The 23369-nt window shown below is 40.0% G+C and overlaps 1 protein-coding gene across 1 annotated transcript in view; it reads right to left on the reverse strand.

Moving 5' to 3' along the window:
• Positions 1–23123, reverse strand: part of ppp2r2ba (protein phosphatase 2, regulatory subunit B, beta a) — a 63461-nt gene extending 40338 nt beyond the window's left edge. Inside the window, exon 1 of the mRNA XM_086023882.1 lies at positions 22886–23123. Within this exon, the coding sequence (XP_085880008.1) occupies positions 22886–22964 (79 nt within the window). The 5' untranslated portion in view covers positions 22965–23123. The remainder of the gene's footprint in view (positions 1–22885) is intronic.
• Between the last annotated feature and the right edge of the window lie 246 nt (positions 23124–23369).

A 23369-nucleotide genomic window follows, 5' to 3' on the forward strand; every position in this document is an offset into this window, starting at 1 on the left:
CTCACCCTGTGCGCCACACATTTTGTAATTGCCCCATACATCCACAGCACGCCAAGATAATTACTATTGTTCCGTTTATGTTAAGAAGGGATTTGGTAAAATAAATGAATGAATAAATCAATAAATAAATAAATTGCAAAAAAATACAAAAATAAAAACATTGCATTCAAAAATGAAAGTAAAGAAAATTGGCAATTCAAAATTTATTTGCTATCAAAATGGAAAATGAAAACACAAAAATGCATTTAGCAAATGCATTTTCCTTTAGACGTTTTAACAGTGGTGCCGCAAGGTGGATAAAAAAGTGATGACAAGCCAACTGATATTGACCCTAGAAAACAACATTATCAATTGCTGCAGTGAAGTGATGGAAGGCGCAGTACGGTGATTGTGATTGTTGTTAGCACGACTGCCTCACAGCTTTGAGGTCCAAGGTTCAACTCTCTGGTCGGGCCTTCCTGTGTGGAGTTTCCATGTGCTGGAGTGCAATTAAGAGTATGGATGGATGGGGGTTTCCTTGTTTATTTATTTTTACACTTCTATTCTAACTATTTTTTGCTGCTGTTGTATTCTTATTTGTTTTATTATTTAAAATATTTCATATTTATATTTAAAAAGCATAACATCCACCCCAAGTTTATCATATGCGTGTGTGGGGGGGGGGTGGGGGCGGGGGACGTTTGTGAGTGTGCGTGTGTGTGCGTGTGTGCGTGGGTGTGCATGTGTGTGTGGCAGGGGCGGGGGGCTAGGGGGTGCCAAAGAGGGGTCTCGTTTACATAATGTGAAAGACGATGACAATGACATTTTTCATCTGTAACCCAACTTCTTACAACCTTATTCTACTTGCGTGTATCAAATAAATAACAAAATTACTCATTATTTGGCCAGCAGATGAGTCATTGGTGAGTGGGGGGTGGTGAAGGGGGGGGGGTGGAGGTATTTCACTGGGGAATTGTAATCCTATCATTTTTTAGCATCACACATGAACACGCGCATAGTAAAAGATGAGGTCGCAAGAGGGACAGCTGAGCAAAAACTAAGTGATCCCGGAGCACCATCGTCTGGCAAAAATAAGTATTACAACATACACTTCTAAACTACGACTGCTGGACTGTACAGTATATTTGGCAATACGACACGTGAACTGAAATATTAGCCCAGTTGCGGCCATGCTGGAAGACAAGATAAGACAAGATAACATTTCAACACATTTAACAGCGTATAGCCTGTGTGCGTGTGTGAGTGTGTGTGCGCGCGTGCGTGTCCTCCTGGGCTATGGCAACCAAAATAATTTGGTTAGCCACCATGTGACGCAGTATCAATTACAGATCCATATTTGCTCCGCCTCTAGCCACACAGTAAGCAGAACTAATGCCCAGCAACACATGGGGAGAAAACTGCCAGCTGAGGACTGGCATGGGAGCTCGGCACTGCATAAATAGGCTTAGGGACAGGATCATGTATTCATATGCAAACACTAGAGGTCGGGCACAGGCGCACCGGAAAGCAGAGAAACACAAAGGGTATTGACATATTCTGAGACATCCGAGGCTGAGATGATCCAGGTATTCCGTCCCAGTAGCAGAACGGTCCATCCGTCCGGACGCCCATTTTGTAGACGGGTGGACAGAGGGTGAGAAGTCTTATAAAAAGGAAGGATTGAAGTGGGTTTTCCTCCGTTTCTCTATTCGTCCCTAACCGGGTCGAGTACCGATCTACGTGTTGTGTTGGGTTCTTTTAAAAAACAAGACCACTGTTCTCTTTTGTGATACCCCGGAGCCGCCTTCATTAACAACTGCACGACACGTCATGTGCGCTCCTTGCAGTAATATTGCACGGGTATAGTCTGCCCTCTAGTGGTTCAACACGTGTAATACCATGGATTATCACACTAGACGCCACACAGAGACTGACAGAAACACGCACAGCCTGTCTTGTGTGTGCAATCCCAGAGAAGCCATTGGGTTAGGGTTCATCACCCTTAAAAAGCAGTTTTTCCTCTGTACTTATGTATAATACGGTCCCCCGATTTGCTGGTATCCTTTGCTATAAGAGTGAAGACTATGACTGAATAAAGATTCAAAACATACCAATAAAGTGTAAATGCTTTTAAAACCAGGTTAAAAACTATGCTAATTTCCCATTCCGATGATTAAGGTCTTTCAAAGTATTTTTACAATCATGTTTTTGAAAATTTTGCTCTTGCACTCTTACGCTCTTTTAGTAATTTCATTAAGCTACTTTTTATTTCTTTACTTTGCTTTTAAATCTCTTTAACGCTGTAACTGATTTTGGTTTAATTACAGAATGTGAAGCTTATGGAGTTATGGTGCGTAAATGAGCTATAATTCAATGCTATGATCCAGAGAAATTGACAACTATCATTCTCAAGGGTTTATGAAGCCATTTCTGAAGCTTTATGACTTCATGGAAACCACGGCGAGAGACATTACCCACAAAAGGGGATAACACGGAACAGTGGTGAAGCTTCACAGAACTAAAAAGCAGGACACACTAACTTAAGCTGTCAGATCATTGCAACAGATTTTTAAAAGCAGGACAAAGTGGCCTAAATTTCATAATTCACTGTAGATTGTTTAGTTAAATGTAGTTAATCACACATGGGCCACCATACCTCGCTACTCCAGGACCTTGACGACTTGCTGTGATTGATTTGAACCATGAATTCTGCTCTTTACCAGAAAATCCTGAGGGAAAATATTCGGCCATTAGTTTGTAACCTTAAACTGAGGTGCACTTGGGCTCTTCAGAAGCACAATTATTCAATACAGAACGGCTTTAAAAAAACAACAACAACAACAACAAAATGAAGGTTATGGCATGGCCTAGTCAAAGTCCGGACTTGAATCCAATAGCTGTGGCATGACCTTAAAAAGGCTGCTCATGTTTGAAAACTCGAAGCGTGACAAGTACTTTCATAAGGAACTGCAAGAAGACCTCCATGGGCAGAATATGTCAAGTTGGCCAAGGTGATCACAGATCTGCGCTGTGAAGTGGGCACTTCCAGACCACCTTACACCCTGATCGTTCTTGTCTGCGTATGTGTGTTTACTTGGGTCATCTTTGTACGTTTGTTTGATGATCTTAAAATATGGAAATTATGCAAATATATATGAATTTGAGAAGAAAGCCAATACTTTTTCATGGCACTGTATATTGTCATGAACAAACTTCTGAATGAATGTTTTAAGTGCGTGTAAACAGTCAACAAGCCCATTGCCAGAACAGCTTGGCCCGGTTGCACCCTGTCAATACTAATGACATCTGGACACAAAGTATCACTATGGTAACCTGGAGGCCCTGACCCTATCCCATCAACCCTCTGTACGACCGGAAAAGCTTGTCAATGAGCAGAGAGAGAGGGAGAAGAGGGTGAGGAAGCAGAGATTGAGGGAATGATGAAGATCAGGAATGAACCTATGAAGCAAAAGAAAGCTAGAAAAAGAGAAATAAAAGAGGAAGCAGGTGGGTGTTATTAGGCCAGCGCCAAGTGCTTGATATGGAAGGAGGCAGCTCAGTGTGCCACAGCCAAGCCCAACATTCAACTCTTTGCCCCCTTAAATCTTCCCCCTCATCTCCTCCCCTCCCCCAACATCCATCCGCAGCTCTCTCAGCTCTGGCCGACCATCTCGCCTGTAGACTCAGTAGCACTTTGGAGTTGGCCAGATGGGCTCAGTGAAATATCCCCCCCCAGTGTGCCGTCACCCAAATCACTTTAGTGCTGTATACTGCTCTCTTGGGAGGCCATTTCAAAGCACACTTTTGTCAAAATACTGTATACCCTAAACACTTACTACCAGATACGTTGTACCAATAAAGTGAATCTGGACATCAGAGTCAGAAAAGAGTGAACAATTGTGACAAAATGCTTTTCCCCAGTGGCTTGTTGTGGAATGTGGTTGGTGTCTTGCTCACAGTCTGAGGTCCTGGGTTGTAACCTCAGGCCTCTCTGTGTCCGGTTAGCCAGTTCACCCCATGCTCATTTGGGTGGGTTTTCTCCATGCACTCTGGCTTCCTCACGCATTCCAAAATCATGCACGTTATAGGTTAGTAAAGGCTCTAAACTGCGGCGTTTCATTGTGAGTGTGATGCTAGCTGTGAAAGACTCACTTAGGCAGACTACGCCAAATTTTTAGATCACAAATTTGTATTTATCCTTGTTACTGCTAGAGTCGAACACAATCCGTTGTTGTGATCGACAAAACAATTTCTCTCCAAAGGGGGTAATGTAAGTACTCAACTCAACTTTATCTATATAGCGCTTTCGCCGCAGCTGTAACGAACACTTTACAGAACACGATAAATGAAACATTAACAACAATACAAACAAGCCAAACCAACAAAATCTTTTTCTCCTTTCTTTTCTCCTCCTTTATTGTTTGAAGCGGTTGAGTTGATCAGACATGCCATGATCACAGCATGCATGACGTCTCTCACATTTGCTACAAGCTAAGTAGGAAAGTAAACATGCAACTGTAGCATCTGTTGATGAGTAATATACATACATACAGAAATAATGGTTCAATTTTCCACTTCCAATTAGATCCTCTTCAGATTCACATCATCATCTCACATCTCTCTCGACATCCTCCTCATCCTCAGTTCCTCCAGCCATCCACCTATTCAGTCGTACCATCAAAGACAGTCCAACAGCACCTACATTTCCGCCAAACAACATGGGGCTGTTGCATAAATGCTGCCCATTTAGGCACAAAAAAAAAAGAAGTACCCTGAGGCCAAAAAGCAATAACGGTCCAATAGCGCCGACATTCGCCTCAATAGAAACTGTAGCCATGGAAGCGCGTGCTGTCGAAATGCCACAACCATCAAGCACCAATAATCCCCTTCAATGAATGTAATGGCCAAAAACAAAACCAACAGGTCAACAACAGGTCCACACGACATAGAGTACAATACATTACATGACAAAAAAGGTGGAAAAGTTCACATTAGAGTGAAAAATTTTCGGAGCTCTTATAGCGAGCTGCCAAGTCAAAGGCGACATCTTTGTACTAAAGTAATTCGGTCTAGACCAGGGGTCACCAATCCTGGTCCTCGGGGGAGCCTATCCTGCATGTTTTCCAGCCCTCTCGAATGAAACACACACCTGATTCAAACGATCAGCTCATCAGCAAGCGCTTCAGAAGCCTGATAATGATCCCAATCATTTGAATCAGGTGTGTTGCAGTAGGGGGACATGGAAAACATGCAGGATAGGATCTGGATTGGTGACCCATGGTCTAGACTAAAATACATAAATTAAAGACCTATAATGTACAAAATAATAATGTACAGAACTTTGTTTACAAATGCATATGTTTGGAGGTAATTGCTGACAACATGTGCAAACACTAGTACAGTGGTACCTCTACTTACGAAATTAATTGGTTCTGGAAGAAATTTCTTAAGTAGAACATTTTGTAAGGAGAGACGCGTTTTCCATGTAAATGCCCTAATCCGTTCCAAGCCCCCTAAAATTCAGACATAAATTTAGCAAGCATAAAAATGCATCAAAACATGTAACAAATACATGTTACAATTAGATTACTGCACAATAAATGAGAGTTGTGCATAATGTAAACAAAACAAAAACAAACAATAGAGAAAAGAATAAACATGATGGTCGTTTACCTTTTAATTGATGTCCTCATCGCTTTTTGCCCTTTTTGGTTCATGTTCTCTCTCAGAAATGTTTTTTGCCTAGCGTTTTGTAAAGAACTGATTTAATAACGTGGTGACTGTCGATACATTACGGTAATATTCTTTGGCAAGATCAACCAAACGCATTCCTTTTTCATAGTTTTCTATTATCTATTGCTTTGTTTGTAAGGAAAAAAAAAATATTTTCTCCTTTTTTTCTTTTCCTCGTTTCTAATTCACGTAAAACTATCGGAACACCTCATGGCCCGAGGGGTGAATAACGAGGACGCTGCATAGGCATATCTATCACATATATATCTATCTACCTGTCTATCTACACACATAGACACATGCAGTAGAGGTCCCTCTTAGCCAATGGGATGCCAGGAAGATGCTAGGTAATAGCCAATGGCAGAGCAGCTATGAGTATGCTGCGCTCAGGAAACTCTGGAGCTGCGAGTAGCAGCCCATACCTTTAACTTTCGTATCTTGAAATTTCTTTCATAACAAGAGGCAATATTTTAAAGGTGAGGCGTTTTGTAACTTCAAATTTGCGTATAAAGAGACGTTCATAAGTAGAGGTACCACTGTAATCGGAATATTGAATTGTGGAGATAGTATTAAACGGTTTTCCATTACCGTCTTCCTGCTCACAACCCAAAAATGCAACTACAACTGCTCACCGGACACCTCACGGACAAATAAGGCTCTCTGGACATTTTCATGCTGGTTAGAATTGAGGTTTTCAGCTACATACTAATTCATGCTAATTAGGCTTCCATTTGCTTGGTAAAATATACAGGGCAGCGACACCCTTTCCTGTGTCACAATAAGTTCCAATTATAGTTCTATGGTCATCATTCTATTGCTCCATTTTGCCAACACGTTTTTGATGATGACATCACAAAAAAAACACAAAGAATCCAAATGTTTGGTCCATTATGTCACATGGTGCGATGACATACAGTTTCCCACACGGAGAGGAGAGAGAGGATGCAGCATGCAGCTCATTGCTGCCTCAAAGCAAACTAGTTTGGCAGTGGCGTATGTGTAAAAAGAAGCTACTCACCCACGTTCCCCCTTAGCCGCCACCTTCCAGATCCTTTTCGCAATAAAATTAAATGCGTCCCTTAATGGTTGTAGCAGGTACGATATCCATTGTTGTCGCTGTCTTTTTGAAGCGACGCCCCCCCGACTTCGAACGTCACTGTTTCAAAACAACTTGTGTCCACGAGTATAGTCAAGCTGCGCGCAGCACTCAAGGATGACGCCGGCACATCAAGGTGGAGTTCATGCACTTCTTCTGTCTCGTCTTCACTACTTCCGGAAATACGCCGTAGCAAACCTACTGTGTATAGTGGTTTGCTGGTATGCTTTTATTTTGAAGGGCGGGAAGAGTGAAGGAGGGGAAGTGTGGAAAATAAGTAACTTGTTGACTGGGAATTCTGGCCGTCTGTTGGACCCAAATAATTATACATACAATACGACAAATCCAACCCCGTAAGCACACGCAGTTGGGTAAGTACTACTGGCGCATTTGAAGCATGTCCACAGCGGGTTTGAATTGTAAATTAGCCAGCTAATGATCTTTAAAAAGCCTCTGCCGTTAGCAGCCCTTCATTGAACTATAAGACATGCATCTGAGCCTGGGAGCTCCCGGCACTTTTTGTTTGAAAACAAAGTTGTCTGTTTTGTAAGATCTAAAAAAGCTCGAAAATGTTGTAAATCACTAACATTTTTTAATATACATGTGCTTAAAGACATTTAAACATCAAGTCAAGTGCTGGAGTTTTTATTTTTTTAAATTTTGACACCAATTTAACCCTTTTTTCTACGAATGAATATCTTCAAATATCTTAGCTTCAAGATATTTGAATAGCTTCAAATATCGGTTATCGGCCTCCTTGATCACTAATAATCGGTATAATGTATATATACTGTTTTTTTCTTTTTTTTTAACAATCCAATTGGTCAGATTGATACTAAATAATCACTGCAAAGCAGGGTCACAGAGAACAAATGTCTCACTGAAATGGTTGGTTAAAAAAACAAATCTAACAAATAAATAAAAAGTTCCCGTATGGATTTATTAACAATAGTGAAGTCATTAGACCTCCTAATTGATGGTTAATGATTTGTGTTTATTTGTTGATTTATTCATTTTAGGTAGAATCGTTTCTGCCTAATCAATGTTGTTAGTTCAATACATTGATAGCCAGGTGTATCCAACATTAACCATAATTGTTTTATTGTTCAACAAATTACAAATGTGTGGAACAGGTTGACATTAAAAATCAAGTTAAAAAGGTAAAGTTTCAAAGATGATTTTATGATAGCTAAGTACCGGTAACTGATTTAGTTAAGAGTCACAATTATTTATGAATTTTGGTATTATTGAATTTACAAACAAATCCATGTTTGGCCTAATAAATTACATGAATCAAAAGTTGATTTTGGCATCTGCTAAAGCAGCAGATTTGCTGTATTTGCTGTGGTAAAGTTTACAATGATGCACCTTTATGGCTGTAGGTGTAGAATAGCCTAAATTTGACAAAAGTAACAAGTACAAAGCAATTTATTAGCTCCGATAAATTTTGTGACTAAAATACTTCACACCAGGTGGTCGTCACTGGCTTTCTTTATTGCTTGCCAATAAATGAGGTGGCAGCAAAACGAATCATACACCAGCGACAGGCTTGCCCAGTTATGACTCCACTTGTGGCGTCATGCGTCCTCCTTCCAATCCGTGTATGTGTGTGTGTGTGTGTGTGTATGCGTGTGTTGGGAAGAGCAAGTGAAGAAAAGGGAAAAGAGGAAAGCCATATTGGTATTCCATCTATTTCAGTCTCGTAGAGCAGCATTAGGCTGCATACTGTAGGTACACTTAGCCTACAGTTCATTGATTTGGTATATCTGCACAAAATAATCTCATAAGAATAAGCATAAAACCTACCGTCACAAAGAAAATACTGCTCGGAATGAGACGCTAAGGTATGATTTTACAGTATTATTGTCGTTGTTGAAGGGTGATAATAAGTCACCAAAAGTCAGCAATACAGGCTGCAGCTGCCCACAACCCTGAACTGGATAAGCGGTACAGAAAATGGATGGATGGATGACTATGGTTGCTTGCAGTGCGCTGCGTCACACTGAGACTTACTGTATTGCACCTGTCATGAAGCTCGCATATGATGCAGCTCAGTTGTAAACCGTTGCAAATGACAACAAGCACAATAAACACATTGTTAAATGCACACCTCTAACGGAGCAAATTAAGTTGTGTAAAAGTGAAATTGACAATTATTATGTTGTGTTTTTTATATCACGTATATCTTGTGTTTCTGTTCAATTCAGGCTGCTGTTTGCAGAGCACCAAAGCCAACACTGAAGTACTACAGAGTACAAACATATCAATTTTGAACATCTTAACTGCCTTTTTAAACTGCTCCTCCCGCATCCATTTGGCTCAAGCTGCTGAGAGGTCACATGGGAAGCTAGTTGGCGGTTGCAACATGGCTACAAGCATACCTGAAGTGGAAGAAGCTCCACCAAACTTCACATCTAGCGTTAGGAAGTTTCGGTGGAAATAAAACAAACATGGCAACACATTTAAGCAGACATCACCCGATGTAAAAATAAGTGGAACCAGACAACAAGAAAAAGCACCCGTGCAACAAACTTTACCAGTGTCTCTTGACAGCCATTGTCACATGACTCCAAGAGGGCAAAAGAAATCGACAGGGTGATTGCTAATTTTATTGCCATGGACATGCAGCTATTTTCTGTTGTGGAAAACGCCGGGTTTCTTAACATGCTGTGGACACTTGAGCCCTGTTATAAGGTTCCTTCGTGAACCTATTTTACCAGTACCGCAATTTCTGCTTTGTGCAATAAAACGAGAGCCAAATTAGCGACGGCTTTGTCAGCAGCCCCCGCTGTTGCTGTAACCGCAGACGGTTGGACGTCAAGAGCTACGCAGAGCTACCTGACTGTTACGGCACATATATATAACTGCGGAGTGGTACATGAAAAGCAACGTTGGTTAGACACGCCTGCTCGTAAGCCACACGACTGATGATTTAACCAGAAGTCTGAAAGAAGTTGTGGAGGATTGGAAGTTGGTGCGGACAAAAGCAACTACAGGTATACCTGTGACAACTGACAATGCCAGGAATGTGGTTAATGCTGTCACAACTGCTGGACCAGGGCCACAAATTGGATGCTTTGCGCATACAATTAATCCTGGCAAAGATGAGAAAACTCGTCACCTTCTTTCACAGAAGCACAACAGGAAACAATGTGTTAAAGAGAAAACAGCAGTTGCTCCAGCTTAGTGAAAACAAACTCATTCAAGATGTTCCAACTAGGTGGAACTCCTCCCATGATATGATGAAAACATACCTTGAACAGCAGTCTGCAGTGTTTTCTGCAATGGCTAACAGTGCTGTGAGCAAGAGGATGAGGAACATTCAATCTATCTCAGGATGACCATAAACTGGCTGAAAATCTCATCACAGTCATGAAAACCCTGAAAACTGTGACAGTTATGATGTGTGACGCTTCATCTCCAACAAGCATCCATGATCTTCACTTAAAATGAACTCTTGCACCCTATGGCACAGTCTGATCAGTCAATCAATCAATCATATTTTATTTATATAGCATTTTCCACACACGAAAATGCAACTCAAAGTACTGTAAAACATCCAAAACACAACATAAAAAGAACACCCGCAAAACAAACCCAAAGACATATATCCACCAGTACATCAGCACTCACACACACCCACACCCACACACACACGCACCCACACACACACACAAAGTGCACAACCTGATAAACTGTGTTAAAAAGACATGACAAGGCACAGAGAAACCATATGAGGAAAGCCTACCCAAGGGGAGCTCATCCACGCTGAGGGGAATGACAGCCCACGGCCACAAGGGTGCCACCACCACAGAGACCCCCGGCCCGGACTAGCCGGGTGGACTCCACACAAAGTGTAGAGGCCCCTGGTCACCTGGACCTAAGGAACCCCTGCGGTGACGCCCTCTGCGGCAAGAGCAGCCCCCATGAGGAAACACTGGAGCTAAAAGCTAACAACAACAGAAAACAACAAAACTAAATGACAAAACAGTAATATCTAAGAATTAAAATCAGTAAGATAAAAATATTCCTCAATTAAAAGAAAAACATAAATTACTTAAAATTATTTTAAAGCCACAGTAAAAAGGTATGTCTTGAGCTTCCTCTTAAAAATATCAACAGTCTCTGCGGACCTGACGTCCTCTGGCAGGCTATTCCAAAGTTGAGGACCAAAATGGCTGAATGCAGCCTCGCCATGCGTTTTGGTCCTCACCCTAGGAATAATTAAAAGGCCGGCGCCAGAGGACCTCAGGATCCGCGAGGGTTGGTATGATAAAAGCAAATCAGATAAATAAGATGGCCCAAGGCCATTAACACATTTATAAACTAATACAAGCACCTTAAAATCAATCCTGAAAGAGACAGGGAGCCAATGCCAGCGATTTAAAAACTTGTGTAATGTGCACTCGCCCTCTGGTTCTCGTCAGCACCCGAGCAGCTGAATTCTGCAGTTGTAAGGAAGAAATACTCTTTTTGGGGCGGCCAGAGAGCAGGGCGTTACAATAATCTAAACGAAAGGAAATTAAATCATGCATCAACACTTCTGTGTTAGCCTGAGAGAGAAATGGCCGGACTCTGGCGATATTCTTAAGGCGATAAAAACCAATCATAGTTACATTACATACATAGTTACATGACCCCCAGGTTCTTCACACAATGTGAGGGTTTAAAAATCTTGTAGTTTTGGTCAAGGTTTCTCTCTCTGACCTTGAGATCCGATAACTAAAACCTCAGTTTTGCCGTGATGGAGCTGTTGGAAATTCTCTGCCATCCATGATTTAATATCTAAAATGCAATTTAAAAAGGTATCAATGGGTCCTGTGTCATCAGGAGACACGGCAATATACAGCTGCGTGATGATGTGATGATGACAGCCCAGCAGTGAGAGATGTCAAAAAAGCCATCAAGAAAGACCTGGAGCAGAGAACCACAGATCCTGCCCTTCAGGATTACCTACACAAGTGCACTGCTTCGGATGCTCGGTTCGAATCTCTGCGACACTTGAATGATGACACTCAAAAGGAAGTCTATGGAGCCCTCATCACAGAGATGGTGGTGAGCATTGAACAAGTACCGGTAGGTATCCTTTTATTTATTGGAGAAATTTTCATTTTGCTAGTGTATAATTTATAATTATTATTTAAATGAATCAAAATTTGAAATTTAAAAATAGTTAACATAAAAAAATATGCTTTTGTTGTTTATATATAATTCAGGACCAAGCCACTCATACAACAGAAGCAACCACCTCTGCAGACACTCAAGCAGCAGACTCGTCAGATTCACCATCAGCATTTCCATCAGAGAAGAAGTCAGCCACGAAGGAGTTGTTTGGAGGGCGGTTCATGGCTCAGGAGCTAAGGGTCAGGTCTGCAGCCAAAGAGGCAAAGGAGGAGATGAACTTGTACAGGTCAGCAGACTGCATTCTCACAGATGGTAACCCACTGAGATGGTGGAAAAAACATCAGAGCTCGTACCCTCACCTTTCCAAGTTGGCACAACGTTACTTGGCTGTACCTGGAACCTCTGTCTCCAGTGAGACATTGTCACACCAAGTAGATCTCTACTGTCACCAGAAAATGTGGACACCCTAATTTTTCTGAAGCAAAACATGGAAACGGAGTGAAAATGACTTCTGTTTTAATTTTAAGTGGGCCTTTTATGAAAGTTCTTTTTGTTTTATATACAGCTTAAGATGGGTATGATCCAAAGCTCCCTTCAAGACTGATTTGAAGGCCCTGTTTTTGTTTAATAAGCTGCTGAGAATATACTTCAGAAGATCAGTATAGTCTAGCTTTTATTTTCTAAGAAGCTTTTAATTGTAAATTGTACTGTAATCTGTTGCTTAGAATGCACCACTGAAGATGGGTCATTTCTCCATCAGATAATTTATTTTGCATTAGCAAAGTATTCTTGTTTTTTCATGGTGCTGTTTTTGGTGAATATTTTACTAAGTATGCACAGCAGAAAATGTGTCAGGTATAGCTGCACCTGATATTTCATTTGTTTATTTATTCATTTATTTTTAGTGTTGTACACCATACAGTAGTGCAATGTTTAAAATTTGTCAAATGTATTTTTTTACATTATAATTTTTTTTTTTTTATGAAACGTATTTTTTGCAAGGTGCTTTTTAAAAAAACATTTATAGCCTATATGGTTCCAACTTAGCAATAACCCAAGATTGATTTATTTTAAGGCTGTGTTTTTGTTGAATAAGTTGCTGTTGAATATGTTGAATATATAATTGACAGGATAAGTACAGTCTAACTTTTATTTTCTAAGGAGCTATTTATTTGCAAAATACACTGTACTGTGTTGCTTAGAATGCACCACAGAAGATGGGTAATTTCTCCATCAGATAATTTAACTTGTATTAGTATTAGTTCTTATTTTTTTCATGGTGCTGTTTTTGTTTAATATGTTGCTAAGTATAGTATGCACAGCAGAAAATGAGGCAGGTATTGCTAAACTAGATTTAAATACATTTAAAATTTGTACTTTAGAGTTGAAGCAAATGTTGGTATTTTTCAAAAAAAAAAAATATATATATATATATATATATATATCAATCAATCAATCAATCACATTTTATTTATATAGCACTTTTCATACATAAAAATGCAACTCAAAGTGCTTTAAAACATTCAAAGCAAAACATAGAATTATCTTCAATCAAAAGAAAAGATAAATTATTTAAAAGTTGTTGAAAGCCAAACTAAAAAGGTGTGTCTTGAGCTTCCTCTTAAAAATATCAACAGTCTCTGCAGACCTGACATCCTCTGGCAGGCTATTCCAAAGGTGAGGACCAAAATGGCTGAATGCAGCCTCGCCATGCATTTTGGTCCTCACCCTTGGAATAAATAATTGGAATATATACTATATATATATATATATATATATATATATATAGTACACACATATACATATATATATGTATATATATATATATATATATATATATATATAGTACACACATATACATATATATATGTATATATATATATATATATATATATATATATATATATATATATATATATATATATATAGTACACACATATACATATATATATATATACATATCTATATGTATATATATATATATATATATATAGTACACACATATACATATATATATATATATATATATACATATCTATATGTATATATATATATATATATATATATATATATATACATATATATCTATATGTATATATATATACATATAAATATATATGTATACATATACATATACAAACTCCGGTTCGATATATTTTCTGTACAAAAAACTGATTTTTTTTTAAAATGTTTATTTTGAAAAGATGACAAGTAAACGGTACATTTTTTAGAAAAAAAACACTCGGGTGATATTCTAAGAAATTACACCAGAATAAAAAATTACACTAACAATAAAGTTCTCTTAATTCTGTAAAATTCTGTTACGAGCACCAACTTTTTTCCTAGAAGATTGTGGGAGGCAATCATTCTAAAAACACACAACACCACAGGAGAAATGGTCAGGTTAATCTTGCAGGTATCCGAAAATCGTGCTTTTGCTGACTATGATCCAAAGGAGGGGAAATGCTCCAATTTGTCTCTACTGATCATGTGTGTGTACCCCGTTTTTGGCATGTAAAGTGATGTAACATCTTTGCTCTCTCAAAAACGCACAACCACAAACTACACGCTGTCCATGGCGCTGACACGGCAGCCTTATAAAAGCGCATTCTTTCAATGTGTAGTCACCTCTGCTCCAGGACATGTTTTTATTCTTGATCCATATCGACCCGTTATACTAAGGTTATTCTGTGCAAACAGAGGAGTGATGACTTTGCAAGGCTATTTTCAGAGGCAGATTGAAAACGGTGTTCGGGAGAAAAAAAGCATTAAAAGTCCAAGATGGAATGTTGCCATTACCCCAATAGGTGCAGCTGGGCTTGCAAGCTGACAGCATTAACTCACTTCAAATTACACTTTCCGTTTTATTTTCAGGGCCTTGTTTCAAAGAAATACTGTTCAGATTTGTGTTCAGCTTTTGTTAGGACACCTGTGCCCCTCATTTAGAAATTAGAAATTGACCATTTCCACCCAGGCCCCCTAAGATGTGACACTGAGCCCACCTTGACTTTCCTCCCCCAGGGAATCTCAGAAAGTGAGCTTCCATCTGGGCCTGGGACCATATGCTTATCTAATATTGTGCATTTGGAGAAGCACAATTCTACTGTAGAGCTGCACCCCAAGCGCAATCGAGAAAACCTTTGTGCTGGATTTCCTGTGCTTGCAATTGGTTTGAGTCTGCTTGTTAGATGGTTTGTAAGTGGCCCTCCGGGCCACACAAACAACAGTGTCTCACATCTGTTCCGGATATTTTCAGTTTTGTTTTGCTTTGTTTTTGACGTGACTAGTGTCTGGTGCTTATCCAAGGTGACTTTGGGCAAGAGCTGGGGTACACCCTGGATTAGTCACCAATCAATTGTAGATTCAAGAGTTCTTTATTGTCCGCAAGGGTACAATTTGTGGTGAAGCCAGCAAGTGAGAGACAAACAAACCAGTCCACAGATGCAATCAACAATGACAGTAAAACGCTCAATGCAAAACAATAAGAGCTCAAATGGATGCATAAAAATCAGCAAGAATACAGGCTAAATGACAAAGTGATCTCAGTAAGTACAATGTGCTTTAACAAGCTAGAAGGGCTGAAAGTAGAAGTCAACACAAACATATTTTTTTCAAGAATATGTTCTATGCAGGCCCACCAGTTAAAACGCGGCATTCAGATTAATTTTGAGTTTGTTGAATGTGAGTTGATCAGTAAAATCCACTGGTTTCATCTCAATAGGGGGCGGCCATTTTGTCACTCCTGTCGACTGAAAATGACATCACAGATGCTCTGGGCTCAGATAACGACCAATCATGGGCAGCTTCAGAAAACAGATGAGCTAGGGAGTCAATACAAAAAATATATTGACAAGAAAATGTTCTATGTGCCTTCACTAGTCTAAACATGGAATTGTCATTCATATTGCATTTGTGGAATATGAGTTAAGCGGCAAAATCCACCCGTTTTTTTAGCCATCTCAGGAGGCGGCCTTTTTGTCACTTCTGTCCACCGAAAATGACATCACAGTTGCTCAGGGCTCAGGTAACGACCAGTCACGGCTCACCTGTTTTCTAAAGCTGAGCCATGATTGGTCGTTACCTGAGCCCTGAGCAGTTGTGATGTCATTTTCAGTCGACAGAAGTGACAAAATGGCCGCCCCCAGAGATGGCTAAAAACGGGTGGATTAACTCTTATTCCCCAAACGCAATATTTATCCGAATGCCTTGTTTCAACTAGTGGGCCTGCATAGAACATAGTCTTAAAAAAAATATGCTTGGATTGACTACTTCCTACTTCATTTACTGCCAGACATTTTCAGACCCACTTTTACTCTAACGTTTGAAAAAATTTGAAAAAAATATGAATAAATTCCTGGGATTTAATGGGATTGAATGAAAATGACATCACAACTGCTCAGGGCTCAGTTAACGACCAATCACGACTCAGCTTTAGAAAACAAGCGAGCTGTGATTGGTCATTACCTGAACCCTGAACAGTTGTGATGTCATTTTCAGTCGACAGAAATGACAAAACGGCCAGCCCCTGAAATGGCTAAAAACGAGTGGATTTTGCTGCTTAACTCATATTCCACAAACGCAATATTAATCAGAATGCCATGTTTCAACTAGTGGGACTGCTGGGAACATATTCTTGAAAAAAATATGTTTGAGTTGATTTCCACATTAAGGAAATCTAAAAAAAGATGACCAAGATTGGAACTCTGCACCTCTCAACTGTGAGACTGATCACTCATTCCACCACTCATCCACTTTGCTGCCCTTAAATTCAAATTATTTCAAACAACAAAAGTTGTCTCTTATCAAAGTAAATAAATTTACACTGAAATACTTGTCCTGTATTGTAAAAGTTTACCATGCTCCTCATTGTAATTTGCTGCTTTTTAATTGCAGAAGCAAACATGTCAGTTAGCAGTTAGCAGCAACCTGTCTCGCTCACCTCATCAGGACCTTTCATAAAATCACTAAGACAGATGGGCAGGGAGAGGGAGAGCACATCCTGATGCTCTATATATACAGTAAATTTCCCTCCCAGTAGTGGTGGTGTCTATGCTGCAGACTGTCAGGCTTCCGGCTCGATAAGGAGCCTCTCTGTCCCACTATATAGCTACTGAGAGGAGCAGACTCAATGTAACAAAGGCGATCACGACACTGAGCTGCACCGTCAAGTTGATTCAATCACCAATTCATCAAGAGGATTTTAACATCCAATTCTGCGATTCACGTTTTGTGAAAGACAGGTCAAGAGACAGTAAAACTTGAATCAGTGTTTATTGTATCAGTACAACGTTGATACTGAGACTGCTCATATCATTCCTTGTTTTCATGTCAGCTCGCTGCAAGAGACCGAGCAGGAAGTGTTTGTGGAAATGTGAGACCGCAGATGAGTGCCGTGAGAGAAAAACGCCGGCACCTTGTTGTTGTGTTTTCACGGACATTTCAGCTCCCTCTTGAGAGTCACCTGATGGGCTTTGGATACCACATTGAGCTCATTAAAATCACATCATGTGTAGTTACATTACTGCACTACAAGCATGATGACAACCCTCCTTCCACAAAGCCCACACAATCACTTTCCGTGATTTTTTTCAATATTAAATCAATGTTGCATTTGCCTGACTATTTATCATGATGTTGCGAGATGGAAAAACTACTTTAATTCCAATATCTCTTTATTTTATGTGTTCCTATTCACTGGGCCACTTATTTGTAGATCACCTTTAATCAATTTTTTAAAAGTAAATACTTTCAGCGCCACAACACTGCAAAGGATAAGCGGTATCCAGGCAGTCAGGAAAGCAACGCAGGGAGTATGGGTGACGCACCTTTACTTAACCAGCCTGGGAGTGATTGGTTATTGGTGATTGGTGTAAGCTGTGCCCCAAGTAGCACGCTGCACCTGATCGTGAGCCCGGGGCAATAAGGGTGCTGAAATAAACTGCATCTTTGGCGATGGCGTGATCGCGTTGTCTATAATGATTGATTTTTGATCCAAAACCGACAAATTGTTTCACCCTACTCAGCATTCACATGAAGATTTTCACTGGAGACCGAACTGCAGAACTGACTTGAGCATTCTCTTATGATGAGTCACGGCGAGCAAATATCACATTCCACACACATTTCTTTGATCTAGTGTCAATAGATATTATTGATTAATTCAACTGTAGTCTCTTTTGCAGGGAAAGTACACTAAGATTGAGTGAAAGCTAGACGTACAGTACATACTGTAAGAGGGAGTGAAAATTACAGCGAAACCAGAATGGATGGCTGGACAGACTAGCCTGTATGGTTTACATAGTCCAAGTATCACACATTTCTTTCTTACATAAATTGAATAGAATTATTCTTATAAGGACTATATATGTCATGTAAAATATCAAACCAATTATGGCCCCTTTCATACATTAAAGTGGAATTGAAGGCAAACATATTTTTTTCAAGAATGTATTCCCAGCAGACCCACTAGTTGAAACACTGCATTGTGATTGATTTTCAAGTTTGTGGAATATAAGTTAAGCAGCAAAATACACTCGCTTTTAGCCATCTCTCGGGGCGGCCATTTTGTCTTCTGTCAACTGAAAATGACATCACAACTGCTCACAATGACCAATCACGGCTCAGATTCAGAAAACAGGCCAGCCGTTTAAAAAAACATTTTAAAATACTTTTTATTGTGGTAATTTATCTTGATTTGTGAAATAGCAAATTTGGTTGGTTGTATACGAACATGTTGGCATGCCATATACATTTGTACAAGAAACATCAATAGCACTAGCATAATTTCAGCGTACTGTTTTCCTCTATACTATACAAAATGTATAAGATTTTTGGTATTACGTTGGGCATATATGATTTTAAAAACATAAACTCTATTCACTTTGTATATGGGTGTTTTGTGGCATAGTGGATCGACATAGAATTCAGTTGTAACAGATCATTTTCATATGCAATTTTTATTAAACTTTTTTCATACGTGGAGGTAGATGGCAGGGAGGATCATGAAAATAATGTTCCAATGGTGGAGTCACAGTGTGGCGTGTGAAAACTGGGAGGTGTGGTTACAACAGGTCAGAGTGTAAAACGATCTAATATATGCAGAGGGCGGTGACCAAGAAGACTGAAAGAGCGGGAACCCGCCAATGAATAACAACGTGACCAACATTCCCCAAAGAACCGAAACGACCAAAAAAAAAGAAAATCAAAATATATGTTTTTAAAAATAAAAAAAAAACTACTGAAAAAGCCACAAATATCTGGTGGCCCACTTACTGCAATATTAAAAATATTAAGCATGGAATCGAAAACAAGTTGGTGTTTTTTCACCCAAGATACAAATAAAATAGAGGTCATGATTGCAGAGTAGTCTAAATGTTTGGAATAATAAGGTACATGGTGAGTAGTGTAGCTTTAGCAGGCCTACAGTCAAATAAATAGCTCTTGCAAGAATGTTTGTCTAGTTCATGACTTTAGGGTAGAAAACAGGAATTTAAAAGAATACAACATGCCGTACACTTCACACTAATCATCCACAAACTTGCACTATTTCATGTGATCATAGAGGTGGGTGATATACATCGTCATTGATACCATCGTCAATCTTACTTTCACGATGTGTAATTTTACATTATTGAGTATTAATACTGCCTCGAAAAGCGAGTGAGCCAACGGCCGCAAAGTACGAGGAAATGCTGAAAATCAGTGTGCAGAGGAGGAGGAAGTGATAATCATTCAACAAACTGACTCTGTCCGCACTGGAGCCGAGCTATGTTTTAAGTATTGAGGAGTGTCCAGCGGGGAATAATAGCAAGTCGCCAGTCCACGTCGTCCGTAGTCTGTAAATGGTTTGGGGTCGACAAGACTGACGTTGGTGGGAATAACATTGTTAGATGTACCAAAACGGTCACATCGAAGAGCAATTCTGTTGCACCACGAACCATATGGATTACGAGGAAAAGCACGTTAAACAAAAGCTTAAACACACACACTCAGAAAACAGTAGCCGAGTTGAAGCAACAAATATAAACGCACGCACGCACTTACTCACGCACGCACACATTCAGTACTTTAGCGAGCAAGTCAAACGTGGCACCCTGGATGATCGGTTAACATTCAGTAGTCTGCATCATTCATAACTAGCCTGTATTCCCGAGGAGTTTGTTGCACAAAGTACGCGGCTTATTAGTGTGACCCAAACATGAATAAAGTCACAAGTATATCACAGCGATGAATGAGTGGGAAAATGCACTTTTCGGTAAATTGCAGTTTTGTTATTCAACTTTATTCCGAATACGGTGGCCAATACAGTTATATGAGAACGGGTGTTGTCATGACGACGTCTTTTTTTCCCTCTCGCTGGGTGACACTTCGTCACACGTCACATATCAAATACATTTTTTCCAATTCTGATTGCTGTAGTTAACACCCTTTCCTCCTTCTGATTGCTCTAGTAGTTGGCAGCGGTACACCAGTACTTACTGCAGCTCACAATGTCACATCATTATGGAAAAACAGCAGAGACATTTCTATGACATAAATATTCCCAAAAATCAATGTAAGTCTATACATCATTTTTTTGTTCTTTATTGTGAAACATTGTCGTAGAATATCATTATGTTTTGCAGAAGCTGTATTTAGCAATTTAAAAGAGATGTTCACAAACGCTGTCCATTCACAATTGGTCTGTGAAGCAAGATTTTAAATATTTTTGTAGAATATCGTAAAATTATCGATATCGTGTTTTTTGAAAAAATATTGAGATTTTTTTTTTTTTTTTCCCGTATTGCCCACCCCTATGTGATCAAATACAATACATTACCAATGCCAAATAAAGCTCTTGGAAAACAACCTGTGGGGTTTTACATCATAGCAAATGCGATCGAATGTGATCCTTAGCGTGGACGGAAAGTCAATAGAGGCTAGTTGTTACTGCATGTCTGTCTCTGTGTTACTTACAGCATTTTAAAGTTTCATTGTTAAAACAATTGCTGATAAAATGGAAATAAATCTATGTAGAAAATTATAACAGTCATTGTATTTTCACACCCATAACCCCCCCCCACCACCACCACCACCAAAAAATGTGGGTCACCAAAACGGAAAAAATGGAAGTCAGTCATCACAGAGCTTTCTTGCATTGCATCAATTGTAGTGATGAAGTAACGTGTCACCGTATTTTGACGACCCAGCACAGACATTGAGGCAGAACCTACTCAGCTAACTGATGGACAATGTGAGACATGACAACGTATTTCAGTTATTGGCGTGCATGGATACCCATTTTCCCTTACTCATACACAACAGCACGTAACCATCGCATGGGAAAAAAAATGAGAGAAGCATGAGGAAAAGAACAGAAAGAAATATTGTGTGCGTGCGTGTGCGTGTGTGTGTTTGAGAACCCAGGTGACTGCATGTGCTTCCAGACCATCACAGGCATCCTAATAAATGGGGAACACTGTGGTCGACAACCAGGATTATGTAATGCATTTTCCACTAACATGGTAACTGCACACTCATCTTCCCAGGGGCAAACTGTGCTTAGCTGGAGTGGACATAAATGCTGAGAAATGGTGGAGTGGGGGTTGGGTGGACAAGTTTGACTAGAGTTGCATAAAACTACAAGTTTTGTCAAGGTTGGTACGTGTGATCACACCGGGAATCCCAAAGTTAAGTGTAAATGAACAGACGTGCGTGATCTGATTTGAGCGGATGTTTTTACACAAACACACACACACACACACACACACACACAGTGTAGAGTAGTGTGCGTGCAGGGGACATTGGGCATTTCCAAGGTCATCTGTTGTGTCATCATACTGCGCAAGGTTCCACTACATAAGAGTCAACAGCTCACATTTGCTTTCTGCAGCCAACTGCTTCTTACCATCATAGACACATGACTCTGATAGCTCAAATCCTCAAGCCAAATCTAGTCCTATGCACCAGTATTAACAAAATGCATTTTACACTGTCAGTTGTTCAATGGACATCTATCTCAAAGTCTCAATCAAAAACTAGATTGTACAGGCAAATTTGTGGTGTGGCTGGTGACTGTCAGTTACACATTTACGGTGCAGAGCTCTAGGTTGGGTTGATGATGAATGTATAATGAACATGACTTGAAGTTAACCCCCAAAGACATCCTCTTGAGTGAACATGTATGAATGGCTTGCAATGTCATGTCGTGTAGCCGACAGGCTTTGACCACCACATACTGCAATGTATCAGTCTTCCTTCCTGAGGGCAGAGCATATTGGAAGGAGGGCAACCATGCAAAACTAAATAATGCAGCGGCCCAGTCTCCACATGATGACCTAATAATCGTCTGCTTATAGCAAACACTGATACCCTCACGGGCTGAACCGTCTGAAAGTACAATTACCACCGGGAATAAGTGACCAGCTATGAAGAACTTCCATCCATCCATTTTTAGGTTGTATCCATTTTTGTATACTACTTGTCCTCATTAGGGTCATGGGTGAGCTGGAGCCTATCCTAGCTGACTTTGGACAAGAGACGAGGTGCACCCTTGACTGGTCACCAACCAATTGCAGAGCACATCTAGACAAACAATCCTTTAGGTTCATTGAAGACCTGTTCTGCAATAGACGACATGGGTCACAATTTCAATTTGCCCAACTTGCTGACATATCTGTGGAAATGAGCACTGAACAAGGGGTAGCCTATTAAAATGCGATCTAAATTGTCTTGTAAAAGTGTAACTCTCTCCATGTCTCTCGAAAAACAAACACATCATTGAAGTCATTTTCAAGCGTGATAGAATCTCCACACATTTACATTCAAAGATGTCCCCCACAACTTCTCCATCTGTTTTAAATCCGCTGTCGCTTGCAACTTATGCACGCATGATGTACAGATAACCAAATAATCTGTGTCACAAAGTAAACAACTGACAGGCTTTCTACACATCCCGTCCGTGTCCCACCCTACCTTCGGTGTGGCAAGTGGACGACAGGATGGTGCTCGGCGGCCGGAAGATGTACGGAAGGTAACGGGAAAAACATTTCATCTTCTCCTCCTTCTCCGATGCTTGCCAACGGGTGTGGAGTGTTTGCTCGCAGGCTCCACATGCGCACTGCCTCCACGACAGCCAGCCAGAGAAGAATCCGTGGGGTGCTGCCTGCGGGTAATCGGGAGGGGAAACGGATAGGCGGGAGAGCTGGAACTGTGACTGGACTTTACCCAGGTTGACGTCCTACGCAGGAGAAAGATTGCTGTGTAACCGTCTATTCAAGTATGTGCGTGCGTGCGTGCGTGCGTGCATATATATGTATATATATATATATATATATATATATATATATATATATATATATATATATATATATATATATATATATATATATATATATATAAATAAAATAAGATACTGCTGACGATGTTCGTTTTTTACATTATGTTATATTGGTGTGAC

This window comes from Filicampus tigris, chromosome 2 (assembly GCF_054856515.1).
Source record: "Filicampus tigris isolate MCC_2025a chromosome 2, RoL_Ftig_1.0, whole genome shotgun sequence".
Classification (NCBI taxonomy): domain Eukaryota; kingdom Metazoa; phylum Chordata; class Actinopteri; order Syngnathiformes; family Syngnathidae; genus Filicampus; species Filicampus tigris.